Raw genomic sequence first — 23,536 nt, 5'->3', positions numbered from 1 at the left:
TGAAAATATACATTTGGCCAACATAAAAAATGAAGTGAATAATACATGTTCATTGATCAAATTAATTAATCAAAATAAATTAATTCATATTCATTGATTGAAAAGTAGACTTCAAAAAAAAATTAAATAAGGATAGAATAGTAAACTTAATTTCTTAATGCACATGAATAAAAATGATGACATATAAATACGAATAGAGAGAATATTAGTTTGAGAAACACATCTCTCTCTTTTATTACACTCTCATTGTGGTGCGTGTACTACACTCTCTCTCTTTTATTTTAAAAAATTATCACATCACACTCCACATGGACAAACATTCCACCTTTACAAAAATTAAATAAATTATTAGTATTTGTTAAAATTAAAGATTAAAACATTATTATCTCCCAAAAAATTAATATTTTTTTATAAAATAAAATGTAAAATATTTTTCTTACCTCACTCATCACTTCCTCTCACCGTCCCCCCTTCCCCACCCATTTTTTTTGTTTAAATTTCTTTTATAAAAGTATTTAATTTTTTTTACTTCATCCCCCCCCCCCAAATACTAATTTAGATATTATTTTATTTTAAAAAAATATATAATTCTACCCACTTCGCCTAACCCTCCGCTTTCAAATTTTTTTTCTTGTTTTATGTTAGATATATACATACCAAAATATTTTTTACTTGCCGCCGCAAGATGATAACGTTCAAATATACTTCTTGAAAAGAAATATAAACGATCGTATGCAATATATTTACCCAACTATGAGTCGGGGTCGATCCCACAGAGAATATGAAAGAATATTGTCAATAGCAAATATTTAACTCGATAGTCATTATNTAACAATGGGGGGTTTAATATGAAATAAAATAAACAAACAATAAAAAGATAGCTTTGAACTAAGTATTTATTTATATTCAGATTATTAATAGTAACTAGGAATGTGTTCCCCATAAGCTCATAACGCAGTAATCCTAATAATAGTAATCATTTTCTAGTGTATTACATGCAAAGTGATAAGTTAGGTATCTCTAAATCCTTGGTCCGGCATCTAGAGAATTTCACCCCGCACCTTGGTCCGGCTACGTGTGTATAATTTACTAACCCTTACCTTTACCTCATATTAGACATCATAATCGATGTTTGGCTTAGTTATTACTTCGCACCAATCGACACTAGCCTATTAGATAGTATCACACTAAATCTATGTTGATAATTCTTTTCTTGTTAATTACCTCCTTGGTCCGGCAAGTAGTAACAAGGCGAGTTCTAACGTTGGCCACCGTTAAAAAGACTTCTAAACGAAAGAATTATCAATGCATGCAAAATACTAGTCAAGAATTGCTTATTTACTATTCATACTTTGTTAATCGCTCATGGTTCCCACAACCCTAGTTATGAAAGTTAGCTACTCATTATCTCAAAAACACAATCAAAATTTATTAAAGTAAATATGCTTGTGTTAATCATAAAAAGTTAAGAACAATAGCTAAACTATCTTTTATTAATCACGAATACAAATAAATAATAAAGGAGAAGAAAGAATAAACCACAATTCTCCGACCTCCACGGCGGCTCTTCCAAAGTTCCTAAGCTAGAAGAAAATTTATATTAGGTCTTGTATCTTGGTTCTTGGCTTCCTCCCCTTAAAGAATAATTTTTCAAGCCCTATTTATAGATATAGAAACCCTAAATAAAATAATTAAGTTCAAGACAAATTAGGAAAAGAAAACCCAAAAGAATTGGATTTCACACGGTACGCGTAAACACTAAACCGCCTTATTTTTTTGTTGCTGCCGCTTGATGCATGGTCTTTGTGACACGTGTCAGGTGCAATTCGCTGTTCTGCCTCCAATTTATTCCATATGCATAAATATTAATATTATATTACAATCCTTCCATTAAGCTGTCTGCTTGATTTTCTTCTTCAACCTTCAATCTTCAATTCATTTTAGCTTCAAACATCTTTATTTTTCCACCAATTTAATTCTATAAATAAAATACACAATTTAGCACAATTCATAAAATTCACACTCAAAAAAGATAAATATAAATAATAAGTGTGAGAAAATAATGATTAAAAATATGTATTTTTAGCCTCACATCACAAGACTTTTTTTAAAAAACTTTTTATTTATGTTATATTCAGTACACAAGTAGAAAAAATTCCTAAAAACATATGTACATATCTAATACAAAACGAGAAAAATGTAAAATAAATAAATATATTATAAACGGATAGTTAAATAAGATGGGTTAGAATTTTATTTTATTTTTTTTGGTAACTGTAATGCTTATTACCAAATTTTCTATATGTACAAAGTTTGGATACTCTGGATGTGGACATCTTCCACTCTCAGAGCCCATCTAATTCAAAAAAAAACTTCCTGCTAGATTCTATTCTAAGGATAGAAATTAAGCTTTTGCATAAAACATATAAATCTAGGTAGCATACTAGCTCTACAATGTATGTCCTGGATGATTGTTCTAATGATCAACTCCATGTTCCTCTCCTTGCTTTGAAAAATTTTGTAGTTCCTCTCTTGCCAAATATAGTAGATTGTTGTTGCAAGTGTCATTCTGTATATTTCTGCTTGTATGGTTTTGTTTGAAGCATGCTCTACAGCCCACGTCAATTCCTCATTCCATCCATTACTGACTCTAATTATTGCTAGCCAGTGCAGGAGTTTTTGCCATATCCCTTTTGAGAATCGACAGGTAAAAAATAGGTGCTGATGTGATTCATTTTCTTCCTTGCAAAGTGGACATATTACTTCACTTGTGATCCCCCATATTTCCAATCTATCTCTGGTGTATAATCTTCTATGAATAGCCAGGTACAATGCAAATATCCATTTAGGATTTCCCTGGTTATTGCATGTCATTCTCCTCCAGGGAACCTTTATATACTCCCCTTTTAGCTTCTTATACATTTCTTTAATACTAAATTCATCTGCCTCCAAAATTTCTGCAAATTGCAGACCTTTTTCTTCCAGCCACTTGCCTGCATGCATGATTTTCCTCACTATCCAAGAAGCCTGATTTGTTCTCACTTCCCATGGTCTTCTACCTTTGAGGTAGAAGGTATGTACCCAAATAATCCATAATTTATCTTTCTTCTTGCTTAGTTCCCACAAGTGTTTTAGCAGAGCTGCTTTGTTCCACACATATATATCAGTAACAGTGAGTCCTCTTGCAACTTTTGGCCAACAAACTGTGTCCCATGCTATAAGAGCCTTTCCTTTAGCTTGTACCTCTCAATTTCATAGGAACCTTTTACATATAGTCTCTATTCTTTTGAGATTTTGCTTTGGTAGCAGAAAGATTTGTGTCCAGAAAGCTTGCATAGCTGTTAAAACACTGTTAACTAGTTGTAACCTTTTTGAATAAGATAAGAATTTGACTGTCCATGTTGTAATTTTTCCGAATATCCTGTCTATTAATGGTTGGCATTGCCCTACTGACAGTTTTTTTTAACTCAAAGGCACTCCAAGGTATCTGAAAGGGAGTAGTCCTTTTACAAAACCTGTTTGCTGCAGTATTAATTGTTGCATCTCTTCTGACACTCCTCCAAAGTAAATACAACTCTTGGCCTGACTTTCTTTGAGCCCAGACACCTTTGAGAAAAGCTGAAAACACTCATATAAGAGAGTACTTGATGTTATATCTCCTCTACTAAACAACAATAGATCATCAGCAAAGCTTAGTTGTATGATGTGTTGTATGTGGCATCTAGGATGATACTTAAACTTTGGATTCCTTCTCAGTGTTTTCAGTAATCTTGTGAGGTAATCCATGGCAAGGAAAAACAAATAAGGTGACAGTGAATCTCCTTGTCTCACCCCTCTCTTTGCTTGAAAAGGTACACTAGGACATCGATTGATCAATATTAAGTAAGACACAGTCCTGACACAGCTCATTGTCCATTCTAAGAACTTTTGAGGAACCTGCATACCAGCTAGTACCTCTTCCAGAAAATGCCATTCCAAAGAGTCATATGCCTTTTGCATATCTATCTTGAACATACAACTAGGTGAGGTTCCTTTTCTTCCATACCCTTTAACCAGTTCATGGCTGAGGAGCACATTATCAGTCAACATTCTACCAGGTACAAAAGCAGCCTGTCCTGGATCAACTAGATAGTTCATGACACTATGAAGTCTTTTTGTGAGCATCTTTGAAAATATCTTATACAAAGTAGTGCAACAAGAAATGGGCATGTATTCTTTTATAGAAGTGGGATGTTTTACCTTAGGAATCAAAGTGACAGAGGTTCTATTTATGGGAGCATACATTTCAGTTGTGAGAAAGAATTGTAAAACAGTTGTTGTTACCTCCTCCCCTATGATTGGCCAAGCTTTTTTGAAGAAATAAGAGTTGAACCCATTCTCTCCTGGTGCTTTTGAATCCCCAATGCTTATAAGAGTTTCTTTCACATCAGCATCCTTGAATGGTTGAATGAGGAACATTTATTGCTCTCTTGTAAGGACTGGTCCATTTTTTAGAACTTCAGGATGTGTAGCTTCCATGTGTTTATTGCATTGACCTAGCAATTTTTGATAAAATCCCACAGCTTCCTTTGTAACATCTGTCGCATCCCTAATAACAGTTCCATCCTCTCTTGTGAGCATGTTGATCTGATTTTGAGCCTTCATTCCTTTCATACTAGCAAAGAAATAAGCGTTGTTAGCATCCCCCAGTTTGAGCCATTGTACTCTAGACTTTTGCTTATATATGTTCTCTTCAATCATACTCCACTTTACCAGTTTAGTTCTCAGTAGTTTTTCCTTATCAATGATGTCTTGTGATATTGGCCTTACTTTCATATTCCTTTGTGTATCTATGAGCTCTCTTCTGAGTGTTTGTACTTTTTTCGAGACTCCCATAAACTCTTTTTGATTGATCTTTTTCATCTCTATCCTTACCATTTTCAGATTCCTCCATACCCCTTTCATGCCTCCTCCTAAAATTTGCCAGCTAGCTTCTACCATTTTCCCTAAAGTCTGGATGTTGTCCTATGCAATTATAAAACCTGAAAGGTCTCTTTCTTATATCACTTTGCTCATCCAGTATCAATCTTAAAGGGGAATGATCTGAAAATAAAGGCTTCATAGCAATGACCTGTTGTGTACCCAGCTTGTTCACCCACTCAACATTAACTATAGCTTTGTCTATTCTGCTATATACATGTCCATTGGTCCTTGTATAATTCCTCTCTCATATCTGCAGTTCAATAAGGTTGGAATCAATCACACTCCTTGAAATCTCTTATTTCTACATCTTGTACCTGACTACCAACTATTCTATCATCTTGTGCTAGTATAGAATTGTAATCCCCCATAATCAACCATAGATCATTAATTTGGCTACTCATTTGATGCATTGCTGCCCATAATGAAGCCCTGGTATTGATAGTATGTAAGCCATACACAGCAGTAAACTGAAACTGTGTATTATCTATTTCCACCAAACCATGTATGTATTGTTCAGCATTTGCCACCTTTTTGAAACTAGCTTCCTTTGGATTCCATATCACCCATATCTTTCCTCTTATATTTGTGTTAGCATTAGTACACCACTCCTATCCTGGTAAACTTCTATTAATAATATGATTTTCTCTATCTTGTCTTACTCTATGCTCACAGATTACTATTAAGTTCACCTTATTCCTTCTCACAAACAACCACAGCTCCTTTTGTTTCATCTCCTGATTAAATCCCCTCACATTCCATGTTACTATCATGAATTGATGGTTGCATAGATGTCATCTTCATTCCACCACTTCCTTCTCCACTCATTTATCCTTTCTCATAAGTCATGACCCCTGCTGTAGGACCCTGTCCTTCTCTTTCTCCTTGTATATTTCTATAGTCCTTTATATTAGAAGTTCTATGTCTTACAGTATGCCACTCTCCTTAACTGTGTTGCTTCATCCTTATCCTTAGTTGATTGCTCTTGCTGGTTTGCTTCAACCTGTTTAGTATCACATCATTGCTCCTTGTTTGTAGTGGGTATCCATTCTTTCCTCTGCACTTGCCCCTGATTCTTCTTTTGGAACTGTATAGGTGCCTCTAGTTTTTCCACACACGAATGCCCCACTTGTAGACATTTCTGGCAAAATATTGGCTTCCATTCATACCAGACTTTCTGCTCTACTACTCTTTCTTTTGTATCCTGTATTTTAATCACCTTTGCCAGGGGTCTAGTAACATCTACTTCCACTAATAGTCTGGCAAAAGAGATTGTACTGACTTGAGTTGTACATTCATCTGCATACAAAAGCTTTCCCAAACTACTACCTATCTTACTCAATACAACTGAATTCTAACAGTTAAGTGGCAGATTTGGGAGTTTAATCCACAATGGAATGGTGGTGAGAATTTCCTCTTTGAAGTTGAACTACGACACCCATGATTTCATTATAACAGGTCTTCTAAGTAAGTGGTGAGGTCCAGAGCATAACACCTTATCCATTTCTTCCTTATTAGCAAACCTCACAACAAAATACCCATCTACATGGTATAGAATTACAGATTTTGTGGAGAAAGTACCTTATTGGTAGCAAACAGATCTGCCCATGGCTTCTTCACTTCTTCAACACTCAATTCCAGCTTCCTCTGTGTTTTGTTTGGTGTTTTCCCTGAGTTACTGTTCCATTGCTTCCCAACAAATTTTGTTGTAGCCCAGATCCAGTTCCTCTTTTGTTCGAGAGCTCTGGCCATTGCTCCTCCATTTTTGTTTTCCCTTTCCCCTTACTAGCATCAACCATCAGTTGTATTTGTGGTCCGTGCAGTGTGAGCATCTGTACTTCTTCAATTGTTTCACTCCTAGTTAACTGCCCAATTGTCGAGCTGCTAGCTACTCCATGGTGTATCTCTTTCTCGCGGTACCTTTGGTTAGCTCTTCTTGGTCATCCCCTCCCCATTTCCGACAAGGTGCAAATTAGTGCACACTAACGTGCGCCGAGAGAGAAAAAGAGATGTTTAAAAATATTTTATAAAAGAATTTTTTAAAAAAAATAAAAGGACGGGGGATTGTGGGGGACGGGGGAGGGGGGGGGGGAGGGAGTGGAGTGAGGTAAGAAAAACAATTTAAATTTTATTTTTAAAAAAATATTTTTTTGGAGGATAGGAATTCTTTAATATTTAATTATTAATTAATATTAATAATTTATTATTTAATTTTTGTCAAGATGAAATATTTTATTCATATGGAATGTCATGTGTCAAGGTTTATTCAAATAAAAGAGAGAATGTATTACACACACCAATGAGGGTGTGTTTTTCAAACTAATAAGTGATAGTTTAGGTATGAAACTCACACTCTCAATAGTTTAGGTATGATTAGGGGAAAATTTAAGTGTGTTTTTGACACTTATCTCATAAACTAATAGTATTAGTTATAGTTAAAGTTAAAGATTAAAGTATTACTATTCCCCCCAAAAAAATTATAAAATAAAATATAATATATATATTTTTACCCCACCCCACGACTTTCTCTCACCGTACCACCCCTAACTCAATTTTTTAGTTTTTTTTCAAAAGATATTCTTTTATAAAAAATTCTTGTTTCGTCCCCGTTCCTCATCCCTTCAAATAATAATTTAGATAATATTTTATTTTAAAAAAACAAAAACAAAATTCCACCCATCCCACACAACCCTCCGCTACCTTTTTTTCTCGTTTTGTTTTAGATAAATATATTTTTTTGCTTGCTTCAAAACTTTTTTTAAAATAATTTTTTTATTTCTATTATCTTCAGTACATAAATAGAAAATAATATTTTCTAAAAATATATATACACATCTAACACAAAACGAGAAAAATATAAAAAATAATAATAATAGATTAGGAGCAGAGGGTGAGATGGGGTGAGGTAGACTTTTATTTTATTTTTTAAAAAAAGTAATATCAAACGTTTTTGGAAGGAGTGGAGAGAAGGCGAGGTATAAAAGAATTTGAAAAAATAGAAGGACGGGGAATTATCCGGGGGAAGGGGTAAGGAGATGGTGGAGTGGATGAGAAAAATTATATATATATGTATATATATATATATATATGGAATAGTTATACTTTATACTTTAGTTTTTAACTAATATTAATGGTTTATTTAATTTGGGAAAAGGTAGAAGTACCTCCCTAGATTATGACCCAAATTTCAGAGACACACCTTAACTAAACTAAAGTCCTATTATCGCCTGAACTCATTTTTTTTTGTAATTTTATATACCTTTTTGGCTTACGTGACATCCAAATATATCCCACGTGCCTCAATTGTGTGGAGTCGCGGGGTGTGCCACATAAGCCAAAAGGTGTACAATATTATATATAAAGTGAGTTTAGAAGGATAATAAGACCTTAGTTTAGTTAAGGTGTATCTGTAATTTCGGTCATAGTCTAGAGAGGTATTTGTGCCTTCTCCCATTAATTTTTATCAAAGTAAAATATTTTATCGTTGTGATTTTGCAAATAAAAGAAAGAGTGTATTACTTAAATATGTTTCTCAACTTACACGATTTTCTTTGTCCTCTTTGATTGCTTTAATTCTTTACTTCCTCTGTGTCTCTCTGGGTCCATCCTATGAATTTCCTAGCCAATAATAGTATGCCACGTGTGTAAACATGCATAAAAAATCCGTTTTTGAGTCGTGAAGTGTAAGAATGGCATAAGAAATTACTGTTCTCTCTTTATGTTATGTTCTTACCAACTAAGGAATCAAAGAATCTTTGTTGGGTTTTAGACTTGTAGGGAAACAAGAAGAATAAAAGGCCTACAAGTGTTAAACTGGTCTTTTAGATTTTATCCATCAAAGAAAAAAAAAGGTATGTTGAAGAGCTACCTACCTAATCAAATCTTTCTTTAGTTTTACAGTTTTCCATGTTTGTGTTTTACCTAAATCCTCTTTTTTTCCATTTGGGGTTTGCTTTTTGTGAATGAATATGAGTTAAGGATTGGATTTTTAGTACATGTTGTTGATATAGATTGTGTTTTTGTCTTGGAGTGAGAAAATCTTGTGTATATTTATCTTTGTCGTGTACTATTTCCTCTTTTTCCGATTTATTTGTCTGATTTAATTTATCGACATTTAAGAAAATAAATAAAGACTTTTAAATCTTGTTCTATTAAACTAAACATCCATATTGTTGTAGAATGTATGAAAATGGCATTTAATCTTAATTTTGAATTAATGAACAGCTAAATATAATATATATTCTTTTGAATGGACTTGAAAGAAAAATCAATTGAAACAGGGTACCATTTTATTTTCAGAATGCCCTTCTCTTACTTGATTCAGATTGCTGCTCTTATTTTTGGATGTTAAGCGTAATTTCTTTTGGTACATTAGAAAGAAAAATAAAAAACTTAAAGTTGTTCATAAGCAATATGCTTAAGTTGGAAACTTTATGTTCTTAATTAAGTGCATGAATCCAGAGTATTACAGAGCCTCTTCATGATTGTGATTCTCCACAAACAAGTAGTTTTTGGATATGCGCTTTGTACGTGTACTTGAACGAGTATGTAAGTTTTAAAAAAATTGGATAAATGCAATGCTTTTGACTTAATCATTTGTCTAACATTGTTTGGCCGGGCACAAAATTTGAGAAATAAAAAGACTTTTGTGACACCTTGGATATCCACACATGATGGATCTAAACATGTACAATGCTGCAATGAAAGGGATTATGGAAGATGGTGATTTTTCACTTGTGATCATCTGAAATGGGAGAAATTAGAAAATGGTTACCAAGTTACTCCAAAGGGAAACACAATCCTCCATGTGGCAGCTCTCTTTGGCCAACGAGGTTTCGTGGGAGAATTCCTTAAGATTACCCCGGCATTATTATGCTATAAGAATAAGAAAAATGAAATTGCGCTTCACATTGCAGTTAATGCAGGACAAAGTGAAGTGGTGAGTGAACTACTTAGCGTAGAAGGAAAAGAGACACTTGTGAGGATGACGGATGACATTGGAGATACGGCCTTGCACAAGGCTATGAGAGGTGGACACATTGACATTGTCAGGATGTTGGTGAAATTATTACTAGATCCTGAACACGACTTCCCAGCCAATAAGGCAGGGGAGACACCACTTTATTTGGCAGCAGAGTCTGGTTTTCATGATGCTTTGATTGAAATCTTGAACGTTTGCAAAGAACAAACTACTTATGTTGCAGGTCCATCCAATCGAACACCTCTACATGCAGCCATAATTCAAGAACACACGGGTAAGTACCTTCTGGAAAATGATTTATATATTTGCCTGCCTTTGGTTAAGTTTATTTCAATAAATATATTCACTCCTTCTTTATGAGTCAAACGAAAAAAATCAATATCCATTAATTACATCCAGAATGTGCGAGATCACTATGGGAATGGAATAAAACTTTATGCGAAGAAGTTGATAAATGGGGTTGGAATTCTCTACACTATGCTGTTAAACAAGGATTGAATGAAATAGTTTCCGATATGTTGGGATGGAAGAAATCTTTAGCCTACCTTCCGGCAGGCAGTGAAAAAGACTGGACGACAACATCTCACATTGCTGCTAGTGAAGGTGATATATTCATGATATATGAGTTATTAAGCCACTGCCCAGATTGTTGGGAAATGCCTAATAGCAATGGTCAAAATGCACTTCATGTTGCCTTATTGAACGGTCACGAAATGTTCGTCTCTTGCTTCCTTGAGTTGGAATTTTGTAATAGCCTTGTTGATGAGGCAGATAATGAAGGCAATACTCCACTCCATTTGCTTGCTGCCTCTGGGGACAATGTGCCGCAAATAATATTAGACCATCCTAGAGCAAAGAAGATGGCATTTAACAAACAAAATCAGACTCCACTTGACAAAGTAATGTCTCGTACACGGACAATAACGAAGGTACATTTTAATAAGTATAAATTATAGGAACCACGTATTATAAGTACTAAATAACATTCTATCCCTTCTAGTTTTCTATTTACCAAAAATCCCTTAAAAATGATGTTTGCAGGATACATAGCGTTGTGCACGGGATACATTAGGTTTGATACATTCCACATAGCGAGATACATAACGTTGTGCACGAGATACATTAGGTTTGATACATTCCACATAGCGGGATACATAGCGTTGTGCACGGGATACATAGCGTTTGATACATTCCACATAGCGGGATACATAGCGTTGTGCACGGGATACATGCGGGATACATAGGTAAAATAAGAGATTTTTGAAAATTTTGAAATAAGTAGGGATAAATGGATATTAAGGTAAGTAAAGGAGTGTAGTTAAGTAATTTGTCCTTTTAATAATCCGCAAATTTAATTTCTTTCAATTTGTTTGTCTAGTTGACACGTAAATAAGATTTTTGAATCTCCTCATCTTAACTAAAGATATAATGTATCAAAATTATACCATTTAAATATATATATATATATATATATAGTAATGAGTATATCTTTTCTATTTTTGTAGTTTTAGTATATTAAGTAAATATTTTTATTATTTTAAATAATTTTAGTATGTTAAATAATTATTTTACAATTAATTTCATGTGGTTCGTTGAATTGTTAATTCGTGAATCTCCTTTGAAATCTAAATTTTCAAGATTCCTCTCTTCGGTTCTTTTTTTCTTGTAATAATAGAATATAATGATTAAATAAACTTCTTATGGGTTCGAGTATGCAAAATATAGAAAAACTCCTAACAATTCAAGGACCTAACTTTTTCCGACAAGAGAGAGTTACTCAGATGATAAGCATTCATTACTTCCAACCTTAAAGTTGTAAGTTCCAGTTACCAAGGAAACAAAGGTGTACTATACCAACAAGAGTTGTGGTGAAACAATAGATACTACTTCATTCTTAAACAGAGATTTTGGATTCGAGTTCTCCTAGCTAGGTACATACTCACATTTGTTAGGGAACGTTTTACCCCTAGTATGAAACTTTTCGAGGTAAATATAAATTTTATCGGACTTCAATATGAATACCAGAAATTAAATGAAAAATCATAAAGGAGGAACAAGATTAATATTTAATCAACCCTTCAAAACTACTCAATATTTAGTTGCATTTTAATGTGAAAGACTGGCTGACACTTTAGCCTCTCATTCTAGGACTTTCACGTACAATCATTTCCATTAAGGTAGAGATCGACTCATTCATTCATTAGTACTAAAAGCTTAAAAAAAACATTAGTATGGTATTGTATTGAAATTTGAAACTTTTGTTCAAAATTTTCTATAGGTGAAACTCAAATAGAGTGCAACTACTAAAATTTCAAACTTATAATTAATATAATATAATTTATAATCACAAATTTTACTGAAACGTCTCTGCTTTCTCTCCTTCTCTAGAGAGAAAGGGATAAAAGGCAGACCAGATAACGAAGATATAGTATTAATCATAAATAAAAACACACATCACTAAATTACATAAAAGAAAAATTTAAGAATCTAGTGACTATAATATATTGTAATTTAAAGCCACAAATCTCATTGAAAATCCTTTGTTTTCTCTCCTTCACTGGAGAAAGATGGAGAAAAGGGAAATGAGATGACGAAGATGTCACGATCCGAGTCTACACCTTGGACGTGGCCGACACTCGATAACCATTGTTGGTCCCCAAGCGAACCCTCATCCTGGTTGACTACAAGCGGAAGACTAACTCAAGCATACAAAGCTTAAAAAATGAATAAAATTCATGAAACTTAAATACAAAGCTTTAACTCAATAGAAAACTCTAAATAATATAAATTATTCAACTCGCCAACAAATAGGCAACTTAAGTCTTTAAAACATTCAACAAAATAAATGAACAGACTTCTGAAACTCTACTTTCTATCTATGAAGCCTCTAACTAACAAAGATGGAAGTCGGGACAAGACCCACGACATCCTAACAAAATTGAAAAGTAAATAAAATCCTCTGCAAGCAAGGAGGCTCACCATAGCTAACTCAAACTCCATGTGGTATCAACTAAGCTCTTATTGATGATCCCAATTACCTGAATCTGCATCATGAAAGGATGCAGGCCAAATGGCTCAGTACGTGGAATGTACGAGCATGTAAGGGAAATTCTAAAGCACAACATAAGCTTGAACTTGATAAAAAGGAAACATACTTACCTCTTCTCAACTCACTCAACTAACTAAACTCAGGAATAAGATACTCAACTCAAAGATAAAATATTCAACTCAGTGAAATAAGGCTCAACTCAATAATAAGATATTCAACTCAATGAAATAAGGCTCAACTCAATAATAAGACACTCGACTCTTGGTACTCAAACTCTAGATACTTAACTCAATATAAAGCAACAATAAGAGATGCAATATATATGGAAGGCTTTTAAAATAGTAGAAAACAACTCAGTGTATTTAAGAATACAATAACAACTCAACTTATATATAATAAAATCTAATATAACTTTGTGGGAGTTTTTTCTAACCGACAACCACCACTATGAGCCTAAGTGATGATACAACGTCTTGCCCACGCAGTCAGAACTGTCTTATATTTTGCCGTCGTATGGAACGCCTTAACTAAGTGGATCCACTAGTCTATGCTAAAAAGCACTAAGGAATCATCTAAAAAGTATGATCCTTTCTACCCATGATGGCTACATAGTTTATGGAGACGTGAGTTATCTGAACTCAAACTCGTCCCCATATCGATGCTCAATACTACTCCCAAAATACTCAGCTCAAATATTTAAAAACATAACTTTTTCATTGATTTGAGATAATTACTCAAAAATCTTTCTCTTAAAAGAGATGGTACTCAAACTGCTCAAAATTCTTTTGGAAATCTCAATTTTCTCTCATCTTAAATATGAAAACATTTACTCTTGGGAATACTTAGTTTCCATATATCATTTTAAAGAAAATGAACTTTACTCTTACTCTTTACTCAACTTAAAGCTTAAGTCTTAAAACAAAGTTAAAAAGTTTGAAAAAGACTTCTTAAAATATGGTTCATACCGAATTATGGAGGTGAACGACTCAATGCAAAGTTTTCAATAACCATAGATGGAACTCAAGAACTTCAATGATACTACTCATTTCAAGAATGCTCAACTCAGAGGGTTCATGTGAAATTATGTGCATGAACTACTAAACTCAAGGACTCAAATATACTTCTCATCTCAAGACTGTTCGACTTATAGGGTTCATGCAGAATTATGGGCATGAAAAATTCAACTCAAGGACTTTATGGGTAACATGTAATAGTACCATGATTAGAAATATAATCTCAAAGGGGATTAGTAACTCAATACTCAAGACTTAGAACTTGAAGATACTATTCATCTCAATGATACTCAATTTATGGATTCCATGCGGAATTTATGGGAATGAACGACTCAACTCGAAGATCTACATAACTACATGGAACTCATGTATACGACTCTTCTCATTCTCTTACTTACTTCCTCAAAACTTAGTTCAAATCAATGATGGATCTCAAAGGATTCACAATTGAACTCAAAGGCTTTTCTTGAACTCTACTTTTAACTCTCTCTTGAATGTGAATTATGAATTCAAGAGTTTTGGTTCATAATATGCAGATATCGCGATGACTAAATAGATTCATGAATACATTTTCCTCACTCTCATACTCACTTGCTCGAGTCTTGAAACAAGTTATTAGAAATTGTCGAAGACTCCTAAAAAAGACTCAAAGAGACTTTCTCAAAAATGTTTGAAAGAACTCCCAAAACTCGATTCTCAACTCTACCTTGAATTTGATTTATGAATTCAAGGTTATGATTGTGATAAGAAAGATCCCGTGATGTTTAGGAGTGTGTTTAGATAGTTAAACATGAGAAACGGTTGAAAAACACTGTCTGGGGAGCAAGTTCGCGATGCGGAGATGAATTAAAATGTTTGGTCAAAATAATTTTTGAAATAGTGGAGTCAGCGGCCTCTCCGTGACGCGGAGAGAAAATTTTCACACTGAAGCAACAGGTCCGCGATGCGGACTTGGGACCTGTTCCTTGTCTGACTTTTTCTTCCTCATTTTTTAACCACAATTCACCTAAATTTGATTTTTTTTCTCAATTTCTCTTTAGATTCAGATACCCAATACATGTACTCAAGAATCTAATCAAACACAACTCTAAAATCGACTTGATTTCCTCAAGAACTCATCAACATCATCTTAACTCAAGAACGAAATCCAATTTCAAGAACACAATTCAAGAACATTAAACCTTTATCTTTCTAAAATGAATTTAACACTGAAATTAACATGATTGGCGTGTGGGTGAACAAACCCAACACTATGGAAGCTTACATACCTCTCTGGGATTAAACCCATGGCGAAAATCCCCAACAAAACGCAAGACTCTCGATGCACGCTTTGATCCTCTCTTCTTTTCTCTTCTTGAACTCTCAACTAAAACTCTAGGCATATTTTAGGATTATAAAACTGAACCTAATAGGATTATATCCCTAAAACATTACTAAAAATAAATTAAATTTGATTGGGTAAGGTAAAGACCAAAATACTCCTTTCTATTTTCGGGTAACTTTTCTTAACTGGGCAGTCTAACTTCAAAACGGAATATCTCACTCATCCGAACTCAAAACTTAGAAAACTCGGGACGTTGGAAAGAGGACTCGAAGGGCTTTAATTTAATATCGTATGGGTCTCCTAACTCATCCTGTACTAAAAGTTATGGTTGTTTGAAGTTGACCCAAAACTTAAGAAAAACTTAGGAATTAGTTGAATGCTTTTCTCTTTTGTTCTTCTTGAAACTTAAATTGCTACATCTAGTGACCTTAACACTCAAGAAATTTTAAATTCCTTGCAAAAATCTCAGTCACTACGAAGAACAGTTTGAGCCTTAGCTCAAATTTTTTTTGGAGTGTTACAATATCTCCCCCTTGGGATCATTCGTCCTCGAATGACGACTAGACAGGGTATAGAATGTGATTGCTCTTACTAAGGTCTGAGTCTAATGGTATACTCTTACTCTATTCAAGCTTAACCCAAATCCTTAGGTTCGGCTTTTATACCTTTCTATAGGGAATTTCATCCCAAGACTATTACTCCTTACCACCACATTCAAGCTTAGTACTCTTACAACTCCATGAACTCCTACTAACTAACTCTTTCGGAACCAACCAAGGGCTCTCATTTAACTATTTCTCATAGTAAAACCTCATACTCTTCTTCATTCTCATTTATAACCTTAGATGGAACTATCATACTATTACTATCACGATAAGAACATCAACCTCCTCTTTCTAACATCACTCTATTACGTATACTGAAAGGACTTCCGAAAGGATGTCTCCCATACTTTTTGGAACTCATTACTATCTTACTCTCAAACACTTGACTTGATTTCTCATTTTGTCATCTCCCCCTTAAGTCTAAAGCTGACACTCGAAAGCTAATGACATATCCTATTATCTCTAACTTGGTCTACATCATCTTTTACTCTAACACTTGGGAGAATGTTATTTTATGACTATCGAACTCTCAATAAGCAGGTACGAAGACTTCTTTCTAAGGTGTTTCTCTTAACATCTTCTGATTACATACCCTCTTGGTATACCTCTTAATGCTCTTGTTACTCTTGTGACTTAGCCACATTTCACTGCCCTTATCTAAAGGTTAGGATCTCTCACTTGTACCACTCATATTCATTACAGCTAACTCCTCAATTCCTCACCTACTATATGTCAAGTCTACCAGATCAAATCTCAAGACTAACATCATCACTCTCATGTTGTCATTCTTTGGATCATGACACGTCTCAAATTCAAGCTTAATGTTCATTACTAAATCCAAATATTAATACGATTGTTCGCCTACTATACTATACCGCATTACTTAATCAGTTTTATAACCTTTTGAACATCATGACCCTCTGAAACATATCATAAGCCTAGCTTAGATCTATCACTTCATGAATACTCTGATCTCTTATTCAACACATAAATTTAGTCTCCTCTATTACGATGGCACATCGACATCAACTATATTCGGGTTAACAAATATATACTCTATCTTATCTTAACTAACAACTCTTACTATACCCATAAGGAAAACTCTTCATAAAAAACTTACTGGTGCATGACTATATGAACATAGCTCACATCATCACTATCTCCCTTTCTAAGATTACTAAGCATCTGCATACTTTCCTCTAACTTTGGGCTCTTTCACTACTACTGCTCATGATCTCGTAACTCATGCTACCTTTTCGGGTGAAAATCTTACCCAAGTTCTAAACAATTTTCTTAAAAAGGATCTGAGCTGAAACAAGGCTTAAGGAAAATATTATAATTCATTGTTAGCTCAAATGCACGATTCACATAATTATGGGTGCATTCATCTGAAACTGAACACTTAACTCACTCACAGGCTTCTCTCAAGCCCCTTTACATTCTCATGACCTCCTCAAGACTCTTGCTAAAAATAACTCATCCATAGGGATTTTTCGACTTTACTTTTCAACCACCTTTAGTATGAGGGGTAGTTGAATGAATCTGAGAACGCACGAGTTAAAATAAATTTCTATGACATAGCTCTATTACACGACTAAGAGTATGAAAGAAGGAAACTTTTCTAAAATGTCTGTAGTCCCTCATTTATAGAAGCGGGGCCTTCAGAACCATAAACAAGACCCTACTGACACAACTTCATAGACACCCAGTACACTTGAACTCTGTGCTCTGATACAAAGTTTGTCACGACTCGAGTCTACACCCTGGATATGACCGACACTCGAGAATCATTGTTGGTCCCCAAGTGAACCCTCATCCTGGCTGACTACAAGCCGAATACTAACTCAAGCATACAAAGCTTAAAAAATGAATAAAATTCATGAAACTTAAATACAAAGCTTTAACTCAATAGAAAACTCTGAATAATATAAATTATTCAACTCACCATAAAATATGCAACTTAAGCCTTTAAAACATGCAACAAAATAAATGAACAGACTTCTGAAACTCTACTTTCTATCTATGAAGCCTCTAACTAATAAAGATGGAAGTCGGGACAAGACCCACGACATCCTAACGAAATTAAAAAGTAAATAAAATCCTTCGGAAGCAAGGAGGCTTACCATAGCTAACTTGAACTCCATCTGGTATCAACGAAGCTTTTATTGATGATCCCTATTACCTAAATCTACATCATGAAAGGATGCTTGCTAAATAGCTCACTACATAGAATATACGAGCATGTAAGGGGAATTCTAAAGCACAACATAAGCTTGAACTTGATAAAAAGGAAACATACTTACCTCTTCTCAACTCACTCAACTAACTAAACTTAGGAATAAGATACTCAACTTAAAGATAAAATATTCAACTCAGTGAAATAAAGCTCAACTCAATAATAAGATATTTAACTCAGTGAAATAAGGCTCAACTCAATAATAAGACACTCGACTCTTGGTACTCAAACTCTGGATACTCAACTCAATATAAAACAACAATAAGAGATGCAATATATATGAAAGGCTTTTAAAATAGTAGAAAACAACTTAGTGTATTTAAGAATACAATAACAACTCAACTTATATATAATAAAATATAATATAACTTTGTGGGAGTTTCTCTAACCGACAACCACCACTGTGAGCCTAAGTGATGTTACAATGTCTTGCCCATGCAATCAGAACTGTCTTATATTTTGCCGTCATATAGAATGCCTTAACTAAGTGGATCCACTAGTCTATGCTAAAAAACACTAAGGAATCATCTAAAAAGTATTATCCTTTCTACCCATGATGGCTACATAGTTTATGGAGACGCGAGTTATCTGAACTCAAACTCGTCCTCATATCGGTGCTCAATACTACTCCTAAAATACTCAACTCAAATGTTTAAAAACATAACGTTTTCTTTGATTTGAAATAATTACTAAAAAAATCTTTCTCCTAAAAGAGATGGTACTCAAACTGCTCAAAATTCTTTTGGAAATCTCAATTTTCTCTCATCTTAAATGTGAAAACATTTACTCTTGGGTATACTTAGTTCCCATATATCATTTTAAAGAAAATAAACTTTACTCTTACTCTTTACTCAACTTAAAGCTTAAGTCTTAAAACAAAGTTAAAATGTTTGTAAAAGACTTCTTAAAATATGGTTTAAGCCGAATTATGGACGGGAATGACTCAATGCAAGGTTTTCAATAACCATAGATGGAACTCAAGAACTTCAATGATACTACTCATTTCAAGAATACTCAACTCATAGGGTTCATGCGTAATTATGTGCATGAACTTCTCAACTCAAGGACTCAAAAATACTTCTCAACTCTAAATTGTTCAACTTATAGGGTTCATGCGGAATTATAGGCATGGAAAATTCAACTCAAGGGCTTCATGGGTAACATGTAATAGTACCATGATTAGAAATATAATCTCAAAGACGATAATGAACTCAATACTTAGAACTTGAAAATACTACTTCTCTTTATGATACTCAATTTATGGATTCCATGCAGAATTTATGGGCATGAACGACTCGACTCGAAGGTCTACATAACTACATGGAACTCATGTATATGAATCTTCTCATTATCTTACTTCCTCAAAATTTAGTTCAAATCAATTATGGATCTCAAAGGATTCACAATTGAACTCAAAGGTTTTTCTTGAACTCTACTATTAACTCTCTCTTAAATGTGAATTATGAATTCAAGAGTTTTGTTTCATGATATGGAGGATATCGTGATGACAAAATAGACTCATGAATACATTCTCCTCACTCTCATACTCACTTGCTCGAGTCTTGACACAAGTTACTAGAAATTGTAAAATACTTCTCAAAAAGATTCAAAAGGACTTTCTCAAAAATGTTTGAAAGAACTTACAAAACTCGACTCTCAACTCTACCTTGAATTTGATTTATGAATTCAAGGTTGTGATTGTGATAAGAAAGTTCTCGTGATGTTTAGAAGTGTTTTAGATAGTTAAACATGAGAAACGGTTGAAAAACACTGTCTCGAGAGCAAGTCCGTGACTTGGAGATGAATTAAAATATTTGGTCGAAATAATTTTTGAAATAGTGGAGTCCGCGTTCTCTTCACAACGCGGAGAGAAAATTTTCACACTGAAGGAACAGGTCCGCGACGCAGACTTGGTACATGTTCCTTGTCTGACTTTTTCTTCCTCGTTTTCTAACCCCAATTCACCTAAATTTGATTCTTTTTCTCAATTTCTTTTTAGATTCAGATACCCAATACATGTACTCAAGAATCTAATCAAACACAACTCTAAAATCGACTCGATTTCCTCAAGAACTCATCAATATCATCATAACTCAAGAACGAAAGCCAATTTCAATAACACAATTCAAAAACATTAAACCTTCATCTTTCTAAAACGAATTTAACGTTGAAATTAACATGATTGGTGATGTTTGCGTAATCAAGACACAACTTCCGATTCAAGTGTCTACGATAGTACAATAGTAATATAACCCAACCGAATGGGTTGGGGTCGAGTCCCAAGAGAGTGGTTTCTGTGAATTAAGAGTTAAGCGCAAATATGCTAGAGTTAACCATAGCTAAAAACATTATCGAGTAAAAACATAATAAATTAAGGAGTTGACACAAATGTCAATTATCAAGGGGAGTTTATAGTCAATTGACAACTAAAACAGTGAAATTACAAAGATACGAATATAGGGAGACGTGATTCTTGGGATGTGATAGAAATACAGGAAAAAATATACAATCGGGTAAATGTTATTTATAGTCAATTGCTGAACATTTGTAACTAGGCTAGACTTTAGTGTGGGTAAATTCTCTCTCGAGTAACTTACCCCGAATCAACTCGGTTTCTCTCGAACACCGAGTTGCCACAATTAAGCACAACTTTCGCCTTAGCCCATTCACTATCTCGAGCTGAATGTGTAGGAAAAGGCATAGGATTCACTCTTTCGAGCTGAACCCACGATGACCCAATAACCACCGGCTATCAATTTAGTAGTCTTAGATTTAAAACCTCTCTCTCGAGTAAGCCAAAAACACTAAGATGAAATCGTATTTGCAACTACAATCCCTTTAAGTTCAAACACAACTAATAAACGAAATAACATTTAAACAATAAATAGACTAACAATAAGCAATATCCAATATGAAATCTAACCCATATTCATAAAATCACACCCCAATAATTGGGGTTTTAGCTAGACATAGAAAAAATGAAGAAAATGATACCAAATCGAAGTAACATCAACTGGTTATGATTTACATTCACTTCAAACGAGTCTAGAATGAAGATTCTTGGATACCCACTTCCAATTTCTTGGAGTTGAAAACCTTCAAAATCTTAAAGCTTAAGAACAATGACTCCCAAAAACTCGAAGAACTAAAAACTGAAAATATTCTAAGTCTCAGTAATAATTCTCTACAACTTGATACTAAGCCACATAATTAAATAAGTATTTATAGTTTTCAAAAATTTGTGTTGCGAAAGATCATTCGGCGCAATTAGTTAAGATCACCGAAGCACTCGACGATACGCCCTTTCGTTTGCTTCATCACCTTTTAGCTTTTGCCTTCAGCATCTTCGTGTTCTGGATCATTGGGCAATATAGTATTGCTTCACAAAACTGTTCGGCGACACGCCGACTACTCCCTTTCATCGCTAACTTGATATTTTCCTTTAGGGCTCAACACACTGGAGCTTTGGGCGAGGTTAAGGCCATTCGGCGACTCGCCTAATGCATTAGGCGATCCTCATGCCTTCTTTTCTTCGTCTTTTCATTCGTTTTGTTCCTTTTTTCCAAGTAGTGTCCATGCTTTGCCTCAAACTCCAAATACCTGAAACTTAAGGATTTACATCAGTTATTGAGACAAAATATGCATTTGAGGACACTAAATCTATCAAAATAAAACCCGAAATGAGTCCAAATTGCAGACTCATCAATTGGCGTGTGGGTGAACAAACCCAACACTATGGAAGCTTACATACCTCTTAGAGATTAAACCAATGACGAAAATACGCAACAAAACGCAAGACTCTTGACGCACGCTTTGATCCTCTTTTTTGTTCTTTTTTTTTTCTTCTTGAACTCTCAACTAAAACCCTAGGCATATTTTAGGATTATAAAACTGAACGTAATAGGATTAGACCCCTAAAACATTACTAAAAATGAATTAAATTTGATTGGTAAGGAAAAGACCAAAATACCCCTTACTAATTTTGGGTAACTTTCCCTAACTGGACAACCTGACTTCAAAAGGGCATATCTCAATCATCCAAACTCAAAACTTAGCAAACTCGGCGGCATTGGAAAGAGGACTCGAAGGTCTTTAATTTAATATTTTATGGGTCTCCTAACTCATCTTGTACTAAAAAGTTATGGTTGTTTTAAGTTGACCCAAAACTTAAGAAAAACTTAGGGATGACTTGAATGCTTTTCTCTGTTGTTTTTATTGGAACTTAAGGTGCTACATCTAGTGACCTTAACACTCAAGAAATTTTAAATTCCTTGCAAAAATCTCACTCACTACGAAGAACGGTTCGAGTCTTAGCTCAAAAATTTTCTGGAGTGTTACAGAAGATCAACTAACTAGGAGAAATCAAGAAACCAATATGTCACTCTCCGAGCCTATACAGTAGACGTGGCAGGCCCTCGAGAATCATTGCTGGTCCCTAAGCGAACCATTGGCCTGACTGACTACTTAACGGAAGACTTACTCAACCATAACAAGCTTAGAAATAGTATTATAAACGTTTAAGCTTAACAATTTCTCAATTCAACTATTTGAAAATAATTAAGTTCAAAAATAGTAATACTCTATAAAACAATTTCAAAACATTTCAACAAAAGGAAAAGTAATGAGAGACTTTTCAACTCTAACTATATATAAAGCCTCTAGTACTAAGATAGATGTCGGGATAGAACCCTCGACAACTCAACAAAAGCAGGAAATAAGTGTGATGCCCTCCAAAAAGCAAGAAGGCTCACCAAAGCTAGTTAGAGTGCAAATGGTATCAATGAAGCGCCAACTTATGACCGTGAACATCTGTATCTGCATCATAATAAGATGTAGATCAAATGACATCAGTACATTGAATGTACGAACATGCAATGGGAAACTGAAAGCATGGATAACTGAGCTGACAAGACTAGGAGAAATACTCACCTTAACTCAACCCTAATACAAAAACATTAATAAGAGATGTAATGTTTAAAGCATTATAAAACATACGATATAACTCAATTATGTATAATAATACAATAAAATACTATTTACTCTTATTTGAGAGTTTCTCTAACCGACAACTATCACCATCAGGTATGTGATGATACAACGTCTCGCCCACGTTACCAGAACTCTCATATACCTTGCTGGGGTATAGAAACCTCAACTAAGTGGATCCACTAAGCTATGCCTAAAAGTAATAAGAATTCATCTAAAAAGTATGATCATGCACCCATGTTGGCTATATGGTTTATGAGGAATGTGAGTTGTCTAAACTCATCCTCATATCAGTGCTCAATACTACTCTCTCTCTCTCTCTCTCTCTCTCTCTCTATATATATATATATATATATATATATATATATATATATATATATATA

The 23,536-nt window shown here is 34.2% G+C and overlaps 2 protein-coding genes across 5 annotated transcripts in view; both read left to right on the top strand.

Moving 5' to 3' along the window:
* Positions 1 to 23,536, top strand: part of LOC125877872 (ubiquitin carboxyl-terminal hydrolase 15) — a 106,861-nt gene that overhangs the window by 52,969 nt on the left and 30,356 nt on the right. The gene's annotated exons all lie outside the window — the stretch shown is intronic.
* LOC125876089 (ankyrin repeat-containing protein At5g02620-like) overlaps positions 9,645 to 23,536 on the top strand; it is a 31,094-nt gene continuing 17,202 nt past the window's right edge. Inside the window, exons 1-3 of the mRNA XM_049557205.1 lie at positions 9,645 to 9,681; positions 9,723 to 10,214; positions 10,340 to 10,869. Of these exons, the coding sequence (XP_049413162.1) occupies positions 9,645 to 9,681; positions 9,723 to 10,214; positions 10,340 to 10,869 (1,059 nt within the window). The remainder of the gene's footprint in view (positions 9,682 to 9,722; positions 10,215 to 10,339; positions 10,870 to 23,536) is intronic.

This window comes from Solanum stenotomum, chromosome 9, assembly GCF_019186545.1.
Source record: "Solanum stenotomum isolate F172 chromosome 9, ASM1918654v1, whole genome shotgun sequence".
Classification (NCBI taxonomy): Eukaryota; Viridiplantae; Streptophyta; class Magnoliopsida; order Solanales; family Solanaceae; genus Solanum; species Solanum stenotomum.
The sequence above is the reverse complement of the archived record's forward strand: the minus strand, read 5'-3'. Positions and strand labels throughout refer to the sequence as shown.